The 17,845-nt window shown below is 47.2% G+C and overlaps 1 protein-coding gene across 2 annotated transcripts in view; it reads right to left on the reverse strand.

The window, feature by feature from the left end:
- The window catches only part of prkcba (protein kinase C, beta a), a 405,247-nt gene that overhangs the window by 195,663 nt on the left and 191,739 nt on the right, over window positions 1-17,845 (reverse strand). For both annotated transcript variants that reach the window (XM_038821091.1, XM_038821090.1), the window contains exon 3: window positions 146-228. In XM_038821091.1, the coding sequence (XP_038677019.1) occupies window positions 146-228 (83 nt within the window). The remainder of the gene's footprint in view (window positions 1-145; window positions 229-17,845) is intronic.

Consider the following 17,845-nt stretch of genomic DNA (forward strand, 5'->3'; position numbering starts at 1 on the left):
CTGAACTCCACACATCTCCATCGCAGCAATGCACCTTTTTTCAACCCGATGTCCCGCAGTTCAGCATTTATAAAACTACTAGCACACTCACTCCTACAAATGGGAATACTTGAAATCTGTTGAGCAGTGACAAAAATGTTCTTACCTCAGAGGCTGGTCCTATATCTGCACCTGGGCAGGAGAAGGTGACAAATTCATGACATCGTTTGTGGACTACAAAGGAGCAAACTGTAAATGAGAACATAGAATATCATCAGTGAAATGATACACCAATTAACCAGCAAACACCTATCCAAGTGCATCAACCAACAAACCAATCAATGCACATCAACCAATCAGTGGCATTAGAACAGATCATTGAGTGTTTTGTTTTGCACTTGGGATTCATAGGACTCTGAAATGAAAATTTGAACTGATTTACACATGAAGTTGAAAACTGGCCTCAATGTTTGTGAAAGTGAAAGGGGGAGAAAAGGTGAGAAATATACGCCACCTTTTTCTCACTTTAATGCAAAATTGATTTTACTTGCATTGCTTATGCTTTGCTCAATCCCCACCTTAACCATTTACAGTGCAAAATAACAGTGAACACCAACAGAAGCATCCAGAATAACTCTGCAAATAATGTGCATGAAATAATGGGTCCTCTTTGTGAGAGTTCAATTACAACTGAAACAAATTATTTCATTAAGCTGAAGAAACAATTGTACCTGTCAGCTTTTGACAAAGCTTGGAGAGCTCTGGATAATAACTACCAGCTGCATACACTGACTGCTTCTGAACCACCAGCCAATTCATTAGGTGCATTTGGTTTGTTACCAGCTCATGATAATCCATTAGAATTGCCTCCCAGAGGACTTCCGGTGATGAGGGTCTGCTGAGAAGTCGCACATCAAGTGGTTCTCCTCCCACAAATCTGAAAAATAGGCTCGTCGCCCGAAAAAGCCTGCTGACACCAAAGAAATCATCCCCACACCACTACCAACAGCACGACGAAAAGAAAATGCCAAATAGCAGACATTCCAGAGGACATGTAGAAACCAGGAGCAGAAAAAGCCTGGACAAACAAAAGACCGAACCAACTGACGCACGAGGCAGCGAAACTCGGGCCTTGCCAGAGCGAGGGGGCCGGGCCACCGCTCAAGACTCCCCCGCACCAGGAGATGGGTGGAGAATGTTTCTCTCAAGAGAATTGAGAGAACATCAGGAAGAGACAAAATCAGACATCCAAGCTGCGGTCAAGGGTTTGGTCGCCGAAGCTCTGGTGACCATGCGGACGGCCCGAGATAAGGCAGAGAGGCGACTGGAAGCCCAGCAGAATGCGATCAAAGAACTGGAAAAAGCTGCAACAGACAATGGCGACCGGATTGTCGCTCTGGAGAAAGAGGTGGCAAGGCTGGTCGCTGTGGTGATTTGCATCACTGTAAATACACAAGGGGTGAATGTAAATACACATAGACTAGATAGACACTAGAGGGAGCACCAGAGACATGACACACAGACATTCAACCAATAGGCCAGTAAGATAGGACACGACCAATGGGCATTCATCACACACACACACACACACACACACACACACACACACACACACACAGAGGTGACACTACCACAGGGGGGCATTACACCAACCCATATAAAAGGATACAGCAAACATGATCTTCCTCTTTCCAGTGGAGACACTCAGTGAGTACACAGGGTTGATGTGAAACACATCACACCCAGGATTGTAGCAGACCAGTTCGTCAGTCTGAGTAGCTATAGCAGGATTAACAGGAGAGTCGAATCCAAGTAGGAGAATCGTTAACAGTTTAATAAATGTGTTAAAGCTATCTCCAAGTCTGAAACTTCCTTTGTCAGAGTGCACATCAAGGAAGCAGCTTATGCTTTGTCAAGAGCATAGCAAAACAGTCGTGACACGGGAATTTGAAGGGGAAAATCGAAGACCGGGAAACCGGTTGTGGCATCAGAACCTACAGATCGTGGGCCTACCGGAGGGGATCGAAGGTAGGAACCCTATGTGGCCCAAATTCTGGGCACCCTGGTGGGAAGGGTTAGCTCCCCCAACCCACCAGAAATCGACAGAGTACATCGGTCGCTTCGCACAAAGCTCAAAGCCAGGGAACAGTCGAGGGCAATAATCGCCAAAATGCACTGGTACCAGGACCGGGAACGAATTCTGCGCTGGGCGAGACAAACTGAAAACTGTACTCGGGAAGGCCACCAGATTCGGACATACAAGGACATTAGAGTTGACCTGGCCCAGCGGTGGGCAGAATTTAATAGGTCAAAAGCCGCGCTGTACAAAAACGGTGTAATGTTTGGGATGCTGTGCCCAGCCAAGCTCTGGGTCACGTTCCTAGGCAGTGAGCATTTCTTCACAGCCTCTGCGGATGCGGACAAGCTCGTCACAGAGAACGGACTAGAGAAGATGCAGGAGGGACAGCGATGAACAGCTCACAGGAAGAGACTCTTATTGGTTATTTTCTACTTTCCGAATTGCCAACTGTGAAACATCATGTCGATTACTTCGAGTGGGATTATACTGCCTCATTCTGGGGATGAGGGAGGGAAAAGAAGATAGGAATGAGAGCAGCAGAGCACAAGAAGGTGAGGGGAATGGCGGACCCGAAGCTCAGGGAACGGGTGACGGGAGGATGCACGACTAGCCTCGGGAGAGGGGCCACCACACTGGCAGGGTAGCTAGCACTGGAAAGCGTGCATCTCCCGCAAGGGGGAAAGCGCCAGGCGAACGGGAGGAACAGACATCGGAACAGGGGGACGACTAGGGGAAGAAACAGAGGGAAGGGAGAAGGGGTGCAGCTACAGGGTGGGAGGGAAAAGAAGACCGGGGGAGGGGGGGGGGGGAATAAAACACCACAAGGGAAAAATGGGTAAAAAGAGAGTGAGGTCATTAGGTTGGCTACAACAGGCCACACATAGCAACCTGGAACAAAATGGCTCTGCAAGCAAACATTCTGCTGGGTTCCTGAACAAAGGGAAACCCCAGAGTGCAGGGGCTCACCTACATGGCGTACTCAGAGTTGGGGGCCATGTTGGGTGCTACCGGGACAAAGGGAAACCCTGGAGCACAGGGACCCGGCCTCATGGGGAAAATGATGCCCGTGGCTATCTTGGGTGGCCCCCTAACAAAGGGAAACCGCGGCGTGCAGGAGCACGTCCACAAGCTAAGTATGGTTGATCCTGCAGGAGCAGGGGCACAAACACCCCCCCCCCCCCCCAAATCAGGACAGTCACCTGGATCATCAGAGGACTTAATGGCCCAGTGAAAAGATCCAAAGTCTTCGACCACCTGAAAACTTTGAAAGCCGACATTGTCTTCCTCCTAGAAAATACACCTGAGGGAGAAGGACCGACTGCAGGTAAGGAAGGGCTGGGTGGGACAGACCTACCATTCCTGCTGTGGGACGAGGGCCAGGGGGATAACCATACTGTTAAATAAGAGGATGATGTTTACGGCGACAAGGACGGTTACGGATCATGGGAACGGTAGGTCGTGGTCAGCGGTTTTCTGGACAGGACACCCATACTGGTGAACGTGTACGCTCCTAACTGGGATGACACGGAGTTTATAAAGAAGACCATGGCAGAAATCCCCGACAGACACACACCAAATGATCATGGGGGAGACCTTAACTGTGTACAGGACCCACGGACAGACAGGTCGATCCCAAAATGGGGAAGACCCCCAACATGGAAAAAGAACTTGGCAGCAGATGGGGGCAGTGGACCCATGGCGGTTCACCCACCCAGGAGAGGAGGAGTTCTTCTTCGCCTCCCAAGTACACGGGGTATATTCACAGGTCGACTTCTTTGTAGTGGGGAAGTCTGTGCTTCCAAGGCTAGTAAAAGCGGAATATTCTGCGATCGTTATCTCAGACCACGCTCCACGGATGTGAGGTTGGAGTTGGGCTGTGTCCAACGCCCTCCATGGAGGTTGGACACGGCCCTCCTGGCCGATAAGGCTTTAAGGGGGGGGGGGGCAGAGAGAGAGAGAGAGAGAGAGAGGGGAGGACCCAGGAAGGAAAGTGGGAGGGGGAACAGGGAAACCAGCCAGAATCAAAAAAAACTACTGGAAAACAAAAAGCAGGAAACCGTAACCATTATTGTAAATAATGTAAGACATCTGTTGTAAATTATCGAAACAGACCGATGTGCAAATATTTTTCTTTATCCCCTAATGTATGTTCACGCTCATCCTTGCTTTATATACCACAAAAATCTCAAAAAGATATTTAGAAAAAAATTACCGCCCAGTGGCAACCCAGGAATGAAACGCTCCAAGGAAATAATTTTTCAAAATGCTGTAATTTTTTTATCACTGCGCGAAAGGAGTATTCCAGGGCAATGGTTTTAGCAAAAGAGGAATACTGTATAATATTACAGCTATGCCACTAAATAAAGAAGCTGATAATTCTGGTTGTTATGCAAGAGGAAAAAAGGATGAAAGCAGCTGTAACTGACAACTGCTGAATTAAATTATTGTGCCTCCATTCCACAACATCTGCTTGGTAGTTTTAAAAACACAACTTGTTTAAATATGTTCTTTTTCCTAAAGTGTGACAGTACCAATATGGTAAACATTTCTAGTGATAACTTTGCAGAACTGAAAATCCCACCAAATCTATTTTAGCCCATGAAGGATAACAGAAACACAGAATGATTCTTTAACCAGGGCAGCACGGTAGCAAGCACAATTGCTTCACAGCTCCAGGGTCCCAGGTTCGATTCCCTGTCTGTGCGGAGTCTGCACGTTCTCCCCGTGTCTGCGTAGGTTTCCTCCGGGTGCTCCAGTTTCCTCCCACAGTCCAAAGATGTGCAGGTTAGGTGGATTGGCCATGCTAAATTGCCCTTAGTGTCCAAAATTGCCCTTAGTGTTGGGTCGGGTTACTGGGTAATGGGGATAGGGTGGAGGTGTGGGCTTGGGTAGGGTGCTCTTTCAAAAAAGAGCCGGTGCAGACTCGATGGGCCGAATGGCCTCCTTCTGCACTGTAAATTCTATGAACCAGTGGTTGGAGTTGCCTCTGCTATCATTCCTCAGATACATTGGGGTCGTTTACCTCTTCCTACTTCACCCTTAACCCATCGTCCGAGTGCTGCGGACATTTATTTGAGGAAAATGTTCTGCCTTAACACTCACCATGTGTTACTCAATGGACAACTTTAAAAGTTGCTCAAAAGAAAATCCCCATCAAATAGAACAAACAATAATAGGATTTAACAACTGGAAAACATTGGATCTCAGCAGGTAAGAATAACAAAGCAATTCTGCCAGACACCCACCATGGAAGATTGACACAATATTTAATGGATGCAACAGCAATCACTTACTGCTGCTCTGTGCTTTCAACATCTTCCTCTTACCTCTCAGAACCAGACAAAATAATTGCCTTCCTTATCATAAATAGGAATCTTTAAAATTAACTCTTTGGGTTCAAAATTCAGAATCATAGTGCAGCTGGAGACCTTCCAAATCAGAGAAGCTCTCCAGTTTCCCAGCACTATGCCGGGAAGGATAAGCCGGGAAGGATAAGCCGGGAAGGATAAGCAGATATGCATCCACTGCTTGCGCCAGTAATCTCTGAACTAGTGCTATCTTGACATCACTCAGCCATACTGGTTGATTTGGAGCTTTATAAAATAAAAGATCAAATAAAGGATACACTTTTAAAGATGGTGCAGAAACAGCAATTTGATGGTATATGTACAAAACTTGAAAGTGGCAGGGCAGGCGGAGAAAGTGGTTAAAAGCTGTACATGATCCTGGGCTTTATAAATAGAGGCATAGAACTCAAGACATCCATTATAATTGCCTCGATGAGTACAGCTCCAATAAAACTTAAGAAGCTCAACATCATCCAGGACAAAGCAGTTCACTCACGTGGCACCCCATCCACTACCTTAAACTTTCACTCTCTGTACCATTGATGCACAGTGACAGAAATGAGTACCATCTACAAGATGCACTGCAGCAGCTCACCAATGCTCCTTTGACAGCACCTTCCAAAGCAGTGACCTCAACCACCTAGAACGACAAGGCAGCAGATGCATGGGAACATCACCACCTGCAAGTCATACGCCACTCATACTTGGAACTATATCGCTGCTCCTTCACTGTTGATGGGTCAAAATCTTGGAACTCCCTTCATAACAGGACTGTGGGTGTTCCTACAACACATGGGATGCAGTGGTTCAAGAAGATAAGATACCACACCACATTCCATGAATTAATAGAAAATAAGCTTAAGTGATTTTTGTGGTGATTTGCATCACTATAAATACACAAGGGGTGAATGTAAATACACGTAGACTAGGTAGACACTAGAGGGAGCACCAGAGACATGACACACAGACATTCAACCAATAGGCCAGTAAGATAGGACACGACCAATGGGCATTCATCACACACACACACACACACACACACAGGTGACACTACCACAGGAGGGCATTACACCAACCCATATAAAAGGACACAGTACACATGATCTTCCTCTTTCCAGTGGAGAATCTCAGCGAGTACACAGGGTTGATTAGAAACACACCACACCCACCACCTGGATTGTAGCAGACCAGTTCGTCAGTCTGAGTAGCTATAGCAGGATTAACAGGAGAGTCGAATCCAAGTAGGAGAATTGTTAACAGTTTAATAAACGTGTTGAAGTTATCTCCAAGTCTGAACCTTCCTTTGTCAGAGTGCACATCAAGGAAGCAGCTTATGCTACGTCAAGAGCATAGCAAAAATTTTTTGAAGGTTTGTGGTTTTTGATATTTTAAAGGGTCTGGATGATTGCCACTTTTATCGTCTTCCAAGTGAAATTACATTTTTTAAAATAGCTAAAAGTTAGGCCAATCCACCTACTCTGCACATTTTTGGGTTGTTGGGCCGAAACCCACGCAAACACAGGGAGAATGTACAAACTCCACACGGACAGTGACCCAGAGCCGGGATCGAACCTGGGACCTTAGCGCCGTGAGGCAGCTGTGCTAACCACTGCGCCACCGTGCTGCCCTCAATATCCCTGGAATGAAGAACTTGTCGTATGAGGAATGGTTGAGGACTCTGGGGCTGTACTCGTTGGAGTTCAGAAGGATAAGGGGGGATTTCTTTTTAAAATGTATTTTTATTAAAGTTTTGCAGAATTTTTCATAATAAAACAGTAGTAACCATAATAACAAAACAAACTAGAATGAACATTAACACAGTGCAAAAAGAGAATATACAGTAACAATTAAATAGACATTACCCCACGCAACCCAGTCTTCCCACACCATCCCAATGAAGCACTCACCCCCTTTCCCCCACGGATTCCCCAAGAAAGTCGATGAACGGCTGCCACTTCCGAGAGAACCCTAGCGTAGACCCTCTGAAGGCAAACTTTATTTTCTTGAGGCTGAGAAACCCAGCCATGTCGGTAACCCAAGTCTCTACACTCGGGGGCTTCGAGTCCCTCAGCATTAATAAAATCCGTCTCCGGGCTACTAGGGAGGCAAACGCCAAGACGTCGGCCTCTTTCGCCCCCTGAACTCCCGGGTCTTCTGACACTCCAAAGATCTCTATCTCTGGACCCGGCACCACCCGTGTGTTAAGCACCTTGGACATTGCCCTCGCAAACCCTTGCCAGAACACTCTAAGCTCCAGGCATGTCCAAAACATATGGACATGGTTTTCAGGGCTGCCCTTGCACCTCATTCAACTGTCTTCTACCCCAAAAAACTTGCTCATTCTCGCTGCGTCATGTGTGCCCGGTGGACCACCTTAAATTGAATTAGGCTGAGCCTGGCACATGATGAGGAAGAATTAACGCTGCCCAGGACCTCTGCCCACAGACCCGCTTCCAACTCCTCACCTAGCTCCTCCTCCCACTTGCCCTTGAGCTCCTCCACCGGGGTTTCCTCCGCTTCCTGTAGTTCCTGGTAGATATCCGACACGCTCCCTTCAGCCACCCAGGTGCCAGAGACCACCCTGTCCTGTATCCTCAGTGGCGGCAGCGTCGGAAAGGCCACTACCTGTTTTTTCAGGAAGGCTCGTACTTGTAGATATTTAAAGGCGTTTCCTGGCGGCAGATTAAATTTGTCCTCTAGCGCCTTCAAACTGGGAAAGCTTCTGTCTATGAACAGATCTCCCAACCTTCTGATGCCTGCCCTCTGCCAGCTCTGGAACCCACCATCCATCCTACCCGGGACAAACCTGTGATTGTTGTATATCGGGGTCCAGACCAATGCTCCCTCTTTCCTCTTGTACCTCCTCCACTGTCCCCAGATCCGCAGTGTCGCCACCACCACCGGACTTGTGGAGTAACGGGTCGGTGAGAATGGCAAAGAAGCTGTTAACAAAGCTCCCAGACTAGTACCTTTAAATTACAGCGCCTCCAGTTGCTCACACACCGCCCCCCCCCCCCCCCCCCCCCCCCCCCCCGACTGCTCTCCAACAGCGATCTCCTTACTCACGGGGTTTTATTCGCCCACACAAAGCCCATAATGATCCTACTCACCCACTTAAAAAAGGCCTTAGGGATGAAGATGGGGAGGCACTGAAAGACAAACAAACATCTGGGGAGGGCAGTCATTTATGAGGGGGGGATCTTATTGAAACTTACAGAATACTGCGAGGCCTGGATAGAGTGGACGTGGAGAGGATATTTCCACTTGTTGGAAGAACTAGAACCAGAGGCCACCATCTCAGACTAAAGGGACGATCCTTAAAAAAAAAAATGAGGAGCAATTTCTTCTGGCAGAGGGTGGTGAATCTGTGGAACTCTTAGCCGCAGAAGGCTGTGGAGGCCAATTCACTGAGTGTCTTTAAGACAGAGATAGATAGGTTCCCAATTAAAAAGGGGATCAGGGGCTACGGGGAGAAGGCAGGAGAATGGGGATGAGAAAATATCAGCAATGATTGAATGGAGGAGCAGACGCGATGGGTCAAGTGGCCTAATTCTGCTCCTATCTTATGGTCTTATTAGGCTGCACCAGAGTTAGTGCAGTTCAATGAGCAATAGTAGAAATTATTTTGGGTTTAAGTTCACAGAAATAGAACTCTTAATGTTTCTGCAGGAAGTCAAAGACGAACTATGGAGGTTCGACCATAATTTGTCAAACCTCCTTGCATATGGAAGTTGTGACAAGGTTGCCAATTTATACCTGTATTAAGGAAGGGAGAAAGCAATGAACCAGATAATCATACATCAGTCAAGCTAACACCGTAGTGGGTTAGCTTCTCAAGATTATAACGTGATAAATGTAATCATCACTCAGAAACACATAGGTTAATGAAGAACAGCCAGCACAGGTTAGATAAAGTCAAGTTACACCTGATCAATTCAACACAGTATAATATGCCTGCACAATGAGACACAATAGTGTACTTGTACAATTGTGGCTGGTTTAGCTCAGTTGGCTGGACAGCTGGTTTGAGATGCAGAGCAAGGCCAACAACACGGGTTCAATTCCCGTACTGACTGAGGTCATTCACAAAGGCACCGTCTTCTCAACCTTCCCCCTCGCCTGAGGTGTGGCGATCCTCAGGTCAAATCACCACCAGTCAGCTCTCCCCCTCAAAGGGGAAAGGAGCCTATAGTCATCTGGGACTTTGGTGACTTTACTTTGTGCCTCATTTGGTGTAACATAAAAATTACAGTGCGGTATGTGATATGATATACTTAGTGTACTTGGTAGTACATGATACAGCACAACATGTATACTGTGGGTACATAGTGGGCTATATACCATATATTATGATAATTGCTACACACAGTACATGTACACACAGTATTGCATAAAGGTAGGTGTAGTACATGTTTCTGATTTCAACCAGGTCTTTAAAGGCAAGCTAGTCATAACCACACATTTCCTGGGATAGAGGAAACATTGGGACAAATCTTCCAGTCTCCAGATTGTCAGATGCTGGAGATACGATGCAAGATGCACGTCAAGAACCTGGAAATTTTGATGCACAGACCTAGGTGGGAATTGCCCAGGATATTTAAGCTTCCGGTGGACAATTCTCCTGCTGCTTGGGACTCTCTGCAAATGTCTCAGACTTTGAGACTTGGGACAGGGCCAGATCCATGCCTTACCTTAAGAGTTATCCAGGATATGTTAAACAGATTAAAACCTGGTCTAACATCTGGGTAACTCTGTAATTGACACCTTTCCCCTGCCTCCAATCACCTCCTTTTTCAAAAAATATTTTTATTCTCCTCCTTTTTCACATTCTCATCCAAATTTACACCCAACAACAATCAACGGTAACAAGTACAATGTCAATCCCCTGGCCAACAATTCCTCCCTCCCACCAACTCCCAAACAACCCACAACATTTTAAATACAAACATCAAAGAAAAGGAATCAGGAATCCACCATCCACCCATACGTAGTCACCAACAACAAACACAGTCCAACCCCACACCCTAATGTTCGATGTCATCCAATTCTTGAAAGTGCATAATAAACAAAGCCCATGAATTGTAGAACCCTTCCATCCTTCCCCTCAACTCAAACTTCACCTTAGAGTGTTTAAAACTCCCAACAGATGCCCCCCACTTCACCAGGGCACAGGGTGGAGAAACTGACCTCCACCCCAACAGGATCCTTCTTCGGGATCCCGCACCCTCTTCCACCCCCGGCCGATCCAATACCCCGAATGTGGCCTCCCGAGGACCCGGCTCAAGCCTCAGATGTACCACCTTCAAAATGACCCTGAACACCTCCCTTAATACCCCTCCAGCTTTGGACATTACCAAATCATATGAACGTGGCTTGTGGCCCTACTCCACCCGCCCCCGCAACGTTCACAAGCATCCTCTACCCCCTCAGAGAGTCAGCTCATCCTCGCCTTTGTGAGGTGCGTTCTATACACCACCTTCAGCTGAATCAGCCCCAACCTCGCACACAAAGTTGAGGCATTCACCCTCCGGAGCACCCCACACCACTATCCCTCCTCCATGCCCTCTCCCAACTTTTCCTCCCACTTTGTCTTAATCCTCTCCAGCGGTGCCTTCTCTTCTCCCAGAATTGCCCCATGAATCACCGACACCACCCCCTTCTCCATTGCCCCCGTCATCAACACCTCCTTCAACAGTACGCCACCGGAAAGCTCTATCTCCTTCTTTGTGAAATCCTGGACCTGCCTATACCTAAACATTTCCCCCTGCCCCAATCCATATTTCACTCCAGCTCCTTCAGTCCCGCAAACCGGCCCGCTACAAACAAATCCTTTAATACCCTGACTCCCTTCTCCGAAAACCCCCCATCCCACTACCCTGGCTCAAATCTGTGATTCCTCCGAATCGGCATTTCCCTTGACCCCGCCTCCAGCCTAAATTGCTGGCACAACTGCCTCCAGATTTTCAGCGTTGCTACTACTACCGAACTCCCCGAATACTTCCCTGGAGGCATTGGGAGCGGAGCTGTTGCCAACACCGTCAGCCCCGACCCCCTATTCGGACTCTCCTCCATTCTAACCCACTGGGAGTCCATCCTCTAACCCAGCTCTCTCACCTTCTCCGCTTTCGCAGCCCAGTAATAATATAGTAAACTCGGAAGACCCAACCACCCTGACTGCCATCCTCTCTGTAACAGCACCTTCCTAATCCTAGCCATCTCCCCCCACTCCCATATAAATGAGGTAATCATATTTTCAACCTCCTTGAAAAATGCCTTTGGCAGGAAGATGGGCAGGCACTGAAAAATAAACAAGAATCGCGGAAACACGTTCATTTTAACTGCCTGTACCCGACCTGCCTGCAACAGGGAGACCATCCCACCTTGTCAGATCTGCTTTCACCCTCCCCATCAGACTAGTAATTTTATACCTGCAGAGGCCCCCCCCCCTCAATCCCGTGCCACCTGTACCTACAGATGTTCCAATCACCTCCTTGATCAGATCTGACTACACCCCTGACCCAACACAACTACCTCTTGGCCCAGCTTGTAACTCCCACATGACCTGACTAACCTCCTCCATAATCGGACTACACATCCAGCATAACCTCACACCCTGTTGGATCTACTAATTGTTTGGGGGTCTTTAAAAAATCAACTAAAGACATACTGGGAAATCAAATGATTCTCAGAAATGCTGAGTCTGCAAAAGTCTAGTCAACTTATTAAAAAACGAGCGAACTATTGAATCCTTCATATCATGTCTACAGATTCTAACAATGTTTCAATGTTTCCATGTAAACCCTACTTAAAGACATATTCAGCAAATTGTAACAAACTAGTAACATAATAAGGCTAGATGAGTCATGTAGTAAAGACTTTAGCCGTGAGAGAGAGTACACTGGAAACTACTATGTCAGGGGAATAATAATTAATCCTAAATGATTAATGTCTAATTAACTAATTATCTATTAAGTGACTGACACCTTTCTGAACGAATCGGAGGAGGGTCTCAGCTGAGAGTTAAAAAAAAGAAAAATGAATAAGGGACTAAACCATAGATAAGGATTTACTTAAGAATATGATCATAAGATAAATTTTTTAGAAGAAAAGATTTGTGAGAATCAATGCAGTGTAAAACAGGTTAATGATTCACTTTGAGCCCATTGTACACTCATGTCCTGGCAATCTCACCCTATAAAGCACATAGTAAACTTTCACTAGCAACAAAATAAACAGAACTACAGCCATGATACCACCCTTTGTTTGCAAGATAATTATGGACGCAAAAGCCATCCAACTCCATTCATCTCATCTATTACAGAATGACATCCTGACATACATAGTTGGGGAATAGGCCATTCAGCCCCTCAAGCCTGTTGTCAGTCAATAACATTGCTACATCATACCAGTCACTAGAACTCAAAAGTACTTAATTGACTGTAAAGAGATTTGGGACATCATGAAAGGCACTGTCTAAACGTAGGGACAGAATTTTCCCATCTGGGAATAAGTCCGTTGGCGGGAGAGGGAATGGAGAGTTTTTCCCCAGTATAGAGGCCGGTGATAAACCACACTATATTTTCTGACGTTAACCATATTAATTATGTATCCGGGAATTTAGTGCCATATTCCATGGCAGGACTGGCAGGTCCAGCTGTCATGTCTCTGTGCCATAGGATCATAGAATCACTGCAGTGAAGAAGGCCATTCATCCCATCGAGTCCACACCGACCCTCTGAAAGAGCACCCTATCTAGGTCCAGGCCTCAATCCCATCCCCGTAAACCAGTAATCCCACCTAACCTTTTTTTTGGACACTAAGGCAATTTAGCGCAGCTAATCCACCTAACCTGCGCATCTTTGGACTGTGGGAGGAAACCAGAGAACCCGGAAGAGACCCACACAGACACAGGGAGATCTTACAAACTCCACACAGACAGTGAACCAAGGCTGGAATTGAACCCGGTCCCTGGCGCTCATGCAGCTGTGCTAACCACTGCACCACCATATTGAGAGGGCACTCATTATAACTGACTCAACGTTGAAGAAAGAAGATGGACCTCCTGAAAAAGATGGATCTTCAGGAACACGAAGGCTGGAAGATGGCCCTCCTTGATGATACCGAATCTGAGAGATTCACCAGTAGATGCTCTCGCCCATTGCTGTGGCATTCCAGAGTCCAAGTTTACTGGAAGCCTCCATCCTGAACTCCAGGCACAGCCCAAGCATTCTTCAGGCGAGTCCCGACTTCTGCATGCCTCGTTGTTTCAGACATGCTCGGGACTTAGTGCTCTCTGCTGGTGTAGCAGAGAATTGGGTGTGGGTGGAAGATTCGGTTGGGCCTTCATCTGCATCCCATTAAGAGGATAAGAATCATTTTAACGCCAGTTTCCAGCAGGTTTCGTGGAGAATACCAGCGAAAGATCCCGTGGGAAATTCAACCAGCGTAAAATCGATTTTTGGACACCAGCTGAAATCACTCCGCCCCCTCCCCGCCCCCCTTCATGGAACCCACCAGTGGCGACAGGGGAGAATTCCACTGCACGATTCGTCTTTCTTTCATGACACCAGTGTGCAATAGGCAGAGATTGTAACAATGGTGAAACTAGAGGCCCAGCCCTGATTCTCCAAGGATAATTCATCACAGTGCAATTGACTGATGTTCGCAAAGCGGTGAAAAATAACTGAATTTCAGCTAATCTCCCACCAAAGCCCCCAACCTCCTCCAAATCCCTCCCTCTAACTTCCCCCCAACCCTTTGACCCCCTCCAACTTTCCCCCAAACTCTCCTCTTACCTTCCTCCAGACTCCCCCAAACCACCCCACATAGCATCCAATTGGTGGCAAAATTACAGGGATTTGACTGATCATTTTTCAAGCAGGAACACTCAGTTACTGATGCTGCTTGTCACCTTTAGGCAGCTTTGTGGTTTCCTGGCGGGCATTTCAAAAAAAGAATCACAAAACTGCCAGAAAGTCAGAAGGAACAGCAGCAAGTAGTGAAATTGACCTGACACTGACAGATCGGCATAAAGATATCGGAATTATCATCCGGACAGATCTATTTTTAATGCCCGTCTTTCGGATATGCAGCTCTGGCTGCTCAGTGTAGACGAGAAGCTGTTTGAAACATTTTTAGACGCCGGACCCTGGTATTTGGCTGTACCCTCCCCATCTGGGTCCTGGAGCCAACTAGCCGCTCACCCACCTATCCAATCATTCACCCGTTCACTAACCCACACTGAAAGACTGGAGCATTAAACTTCCCTTACTCTACTCTACTCAATGGAGCTCCATGGCAGATGCTGCACTGCACATTTCTTTGACAGCTGGAATTGGAAGATCCCAGAAGAAATCCTCGCCATCAGTGACAACAGTGACCACATGCAACAAAAAAAGGTTTCCATACAAGAATCATTCTCACCAGAGGAGACAGAACATCCATGTGGTAGGTCAACTTGAAAACCTGCAAAGTAATTCAGTGAAGTACCCCCAATCTAAACACGGAAAACCTACTGAAAATTCTATCATGTAAAGTGATCCAAATAGATATTGATAAGTTCGGTGAGTATGAAACAAGATGGAGGATAGGGTATGATGGAAGGAAATTTGAGTTTACTAACTTTAGCAGCAAGAATAGAAAGCAGAATGTTTTTACAAGGCGTGAAACTTTTAAATGTTGATGTTTAGGGAGACATTGGTTGTACTCGTACAAGGAATACAGATAAAGGTACAGCAAGCAATCAAGGCAAATGGAATGTTGGCCGTTACTGCGAGGTTTCCATATTGAAGGGAGGATATGTTTGCCTTGGAGGTAGCATAATGGCACAGTGAAGGTTCCCTTGGTTGGTTTCTGGGTTAAATAGGTTGTCCTTTGTTGAGAGGCTGAATAAATTGGGCCTATACTCTTTAGAGTTTAGAAAATGAAGATGAGATCTCATTGGAATATACAAGATTATGAAGCGGCTCAACAGAAAATGCACAGATCTGGTTTCCCTCAATGGCAGAACCTAGAATATGGGGGCACAGTTTTAGGATAAGGGGTTGAACTTTAGGAGCGAGATGAGGAGAAATGTCTTTCCCAAGAGGATTATGGATTCTATGGAATTTTGTACCCATTTTGTACCCATTTCTGAGTACATTCAAGACTGATAGATTTCTGGTCTCAAAGTATCCAGGAATATGGGGATCAAGCAGGAGAGTGGAAGTTTTAAAAAAAAATATTTGTATTCAAATTTTAACATAACGCACATAACATTTACCAAATAAAACCAACCCAAATGAAAACAAAACCCCCAGCCCCGCTTCCCAAAGCCCCCCCCCCCACCTCCCAATCTTCCCCCCCCCTCCCCTCCCCACTTGCAGTTGGCGACAACCAGCTCCCCAAAATGTAATACAAACAAACGCCATCTCTTGTGGAACCCCTCACTCACCCCCCTCAGAGCAAATTTCACCTTCTCCAAATACAGGAATTCCACTAGGACTCCAGCCATATAGAGGCACAGGGTGGAGAAGCTGACCTCCACCCCAACAGGACCTGCCTGTGAGCGATCAACGAGACGAAGGCTAAATCACTGCCCCGGTCCTGTCAGCAACTCCAGCAAGTCTGACACCTCAAGTATGGCCCCCCAGGGCACTGGCTCCCAAGTTCTCATGTAAAATTGCCGACATGGGGCTGAAAAACTCCAATTTCAGGCAGGACCGAAACATGTGTACATAATTGGCTGGGCCCCACCCACAAATATCCTCCACCCCCTCAAACAACCATCTCATCTTCGACTTCGTCAGGTACACTCTGTGTACTACCTTTAGCTGTATCAACCCCAGCCTCGCACACAAGGTTGAAGCATTCACCCTCCGCAGCATCTGACACCACAGTCCCTCCTCCAGCACCAACCCCCGCCATCTTCCCACTTGACCTTAAACCCGTCTCCAGGGAGGGCCTATCCTCCTCCAAAATCTTAACCCCTCTCTCCAACCTCAACCACCCCCCTCCAGCAAAAAGGAGGGCAGTGCAACCGGAAAGGTTGGACCTTTTTCACAAAATCCCACAACTGCATGCACCTGAATTCCTCTACTCGTGGCGCCTCAAACAGTACCCCAACTCCTCCAGACTCGCAAACTGTCCTTCTAGGAACAGATCCTTGATTTCCACAACCCCTCACTCCTTTCATCCCCAAAATCTCGCATCCATCCTCCCAGGCTCAAACCCATGGTTCCCCCGAATCGCTATTAACATCAAGCCCGCCCCCAACTTAAAAGTGCTGCAGAAACTGCCTCCATATTTTCAGCGTGGCCACTACCACCGGATTCGCCGTGGCAAATGGAAGCGGCACTGTTGCCAATGCCCGCAACCCCGACCCATTACAAAAACCTGCCTCCATCTTCATCCACAAAGCCTTCCGTTTCCCTACTCCACCTTCTCAGCGATCGACGCCCAGTAATAGTATAATACGTTCGGAAGGGCCAAGCCCCTGAACTGTCGCATTTTCTGGACCACTGACCTCCTAATCCTTGCTACCTTACCTGCCCACACAAATGACAAAATCAGCCTCTCCACCCCCATAAACTGCCTTTAGCTATATCAACCCCAGCCTCGCACACAAGGTTGAAGCATTCACCCTCCGCAGCATCTGACACCACAATCCCTCCTCCAGCACCATCCCCCGCCATCTTCCCACCTGACCTTAAACCCGTCTCCAGGGTGGGCCTATCCTCCTCCAAAGGAGGAAAACATAAAAAACATTTTTGGCAAAAAGACCAGCAGGCACTGAAACAGGAATAAAAACTGCGGCAAAATGTTCACCTTAACCACCTACACTCAGCCTGCCAAAGATAGGGAAAGGCGCAAATCCGCCCTAACCCTGTCACCAAACCCGTGAAGTTCAGCTTACGGAGCCGAGCTCATTCCCAAGCCACCTGCACTCTCAGCTACCTAAAGTGGGCTGTTGGCAGCCAAATGGCAAACTCCCCGCCTCAACTACCACCCTTGAGGATACCACAAAATAGTCACTTTTTCCTAAATTTAACATGTAGCCTGAAAATACCCCAAATCTCCTTAGCAGTCCCCCACTGATGAGCCCATATTTGAGATTTTAACAGATCATCACTGTAAAGGGACACCCCATGCCACGCTCCCCCCCCCACTGCTGACTATTCCTCTCCATTTATCTGAGCACCTCAGTGCAATGGCCAAGGGCTCTATTGCCAGTGTGAACAGAAGGGGTGAAATGGGCCTCTTCCCTGTGCTGAGGAAAGTATCCCAAATTCATCTTGATTGCACGCACACAAGCCATCGGGTCCTTATACAACAGTTTCACCCAAGCCACAAACCTAGACCTAATCCAAAACCTCTACAACACCACACGATCAAACACCTTGTCTGCATCCAGCGCCGCCACCACCACCTCAAACTCCTTCCCTTCTGCCAGAGAAAGCAT

This window comes from Scyliorhinus canicula, chromosome 15, assembly GCF_902713615.1.
Source record: "Scyliorhinus canicula chromosome 15, sScyCan1.1, whole genome shotgun sequence".
NCBI lineage: Eukaryota > Metazoa > Chordata > Chondrichthyes > Carcharhiniformes > Scyliorhinidae > Scyliorhinus > Scyliorhinus canicula.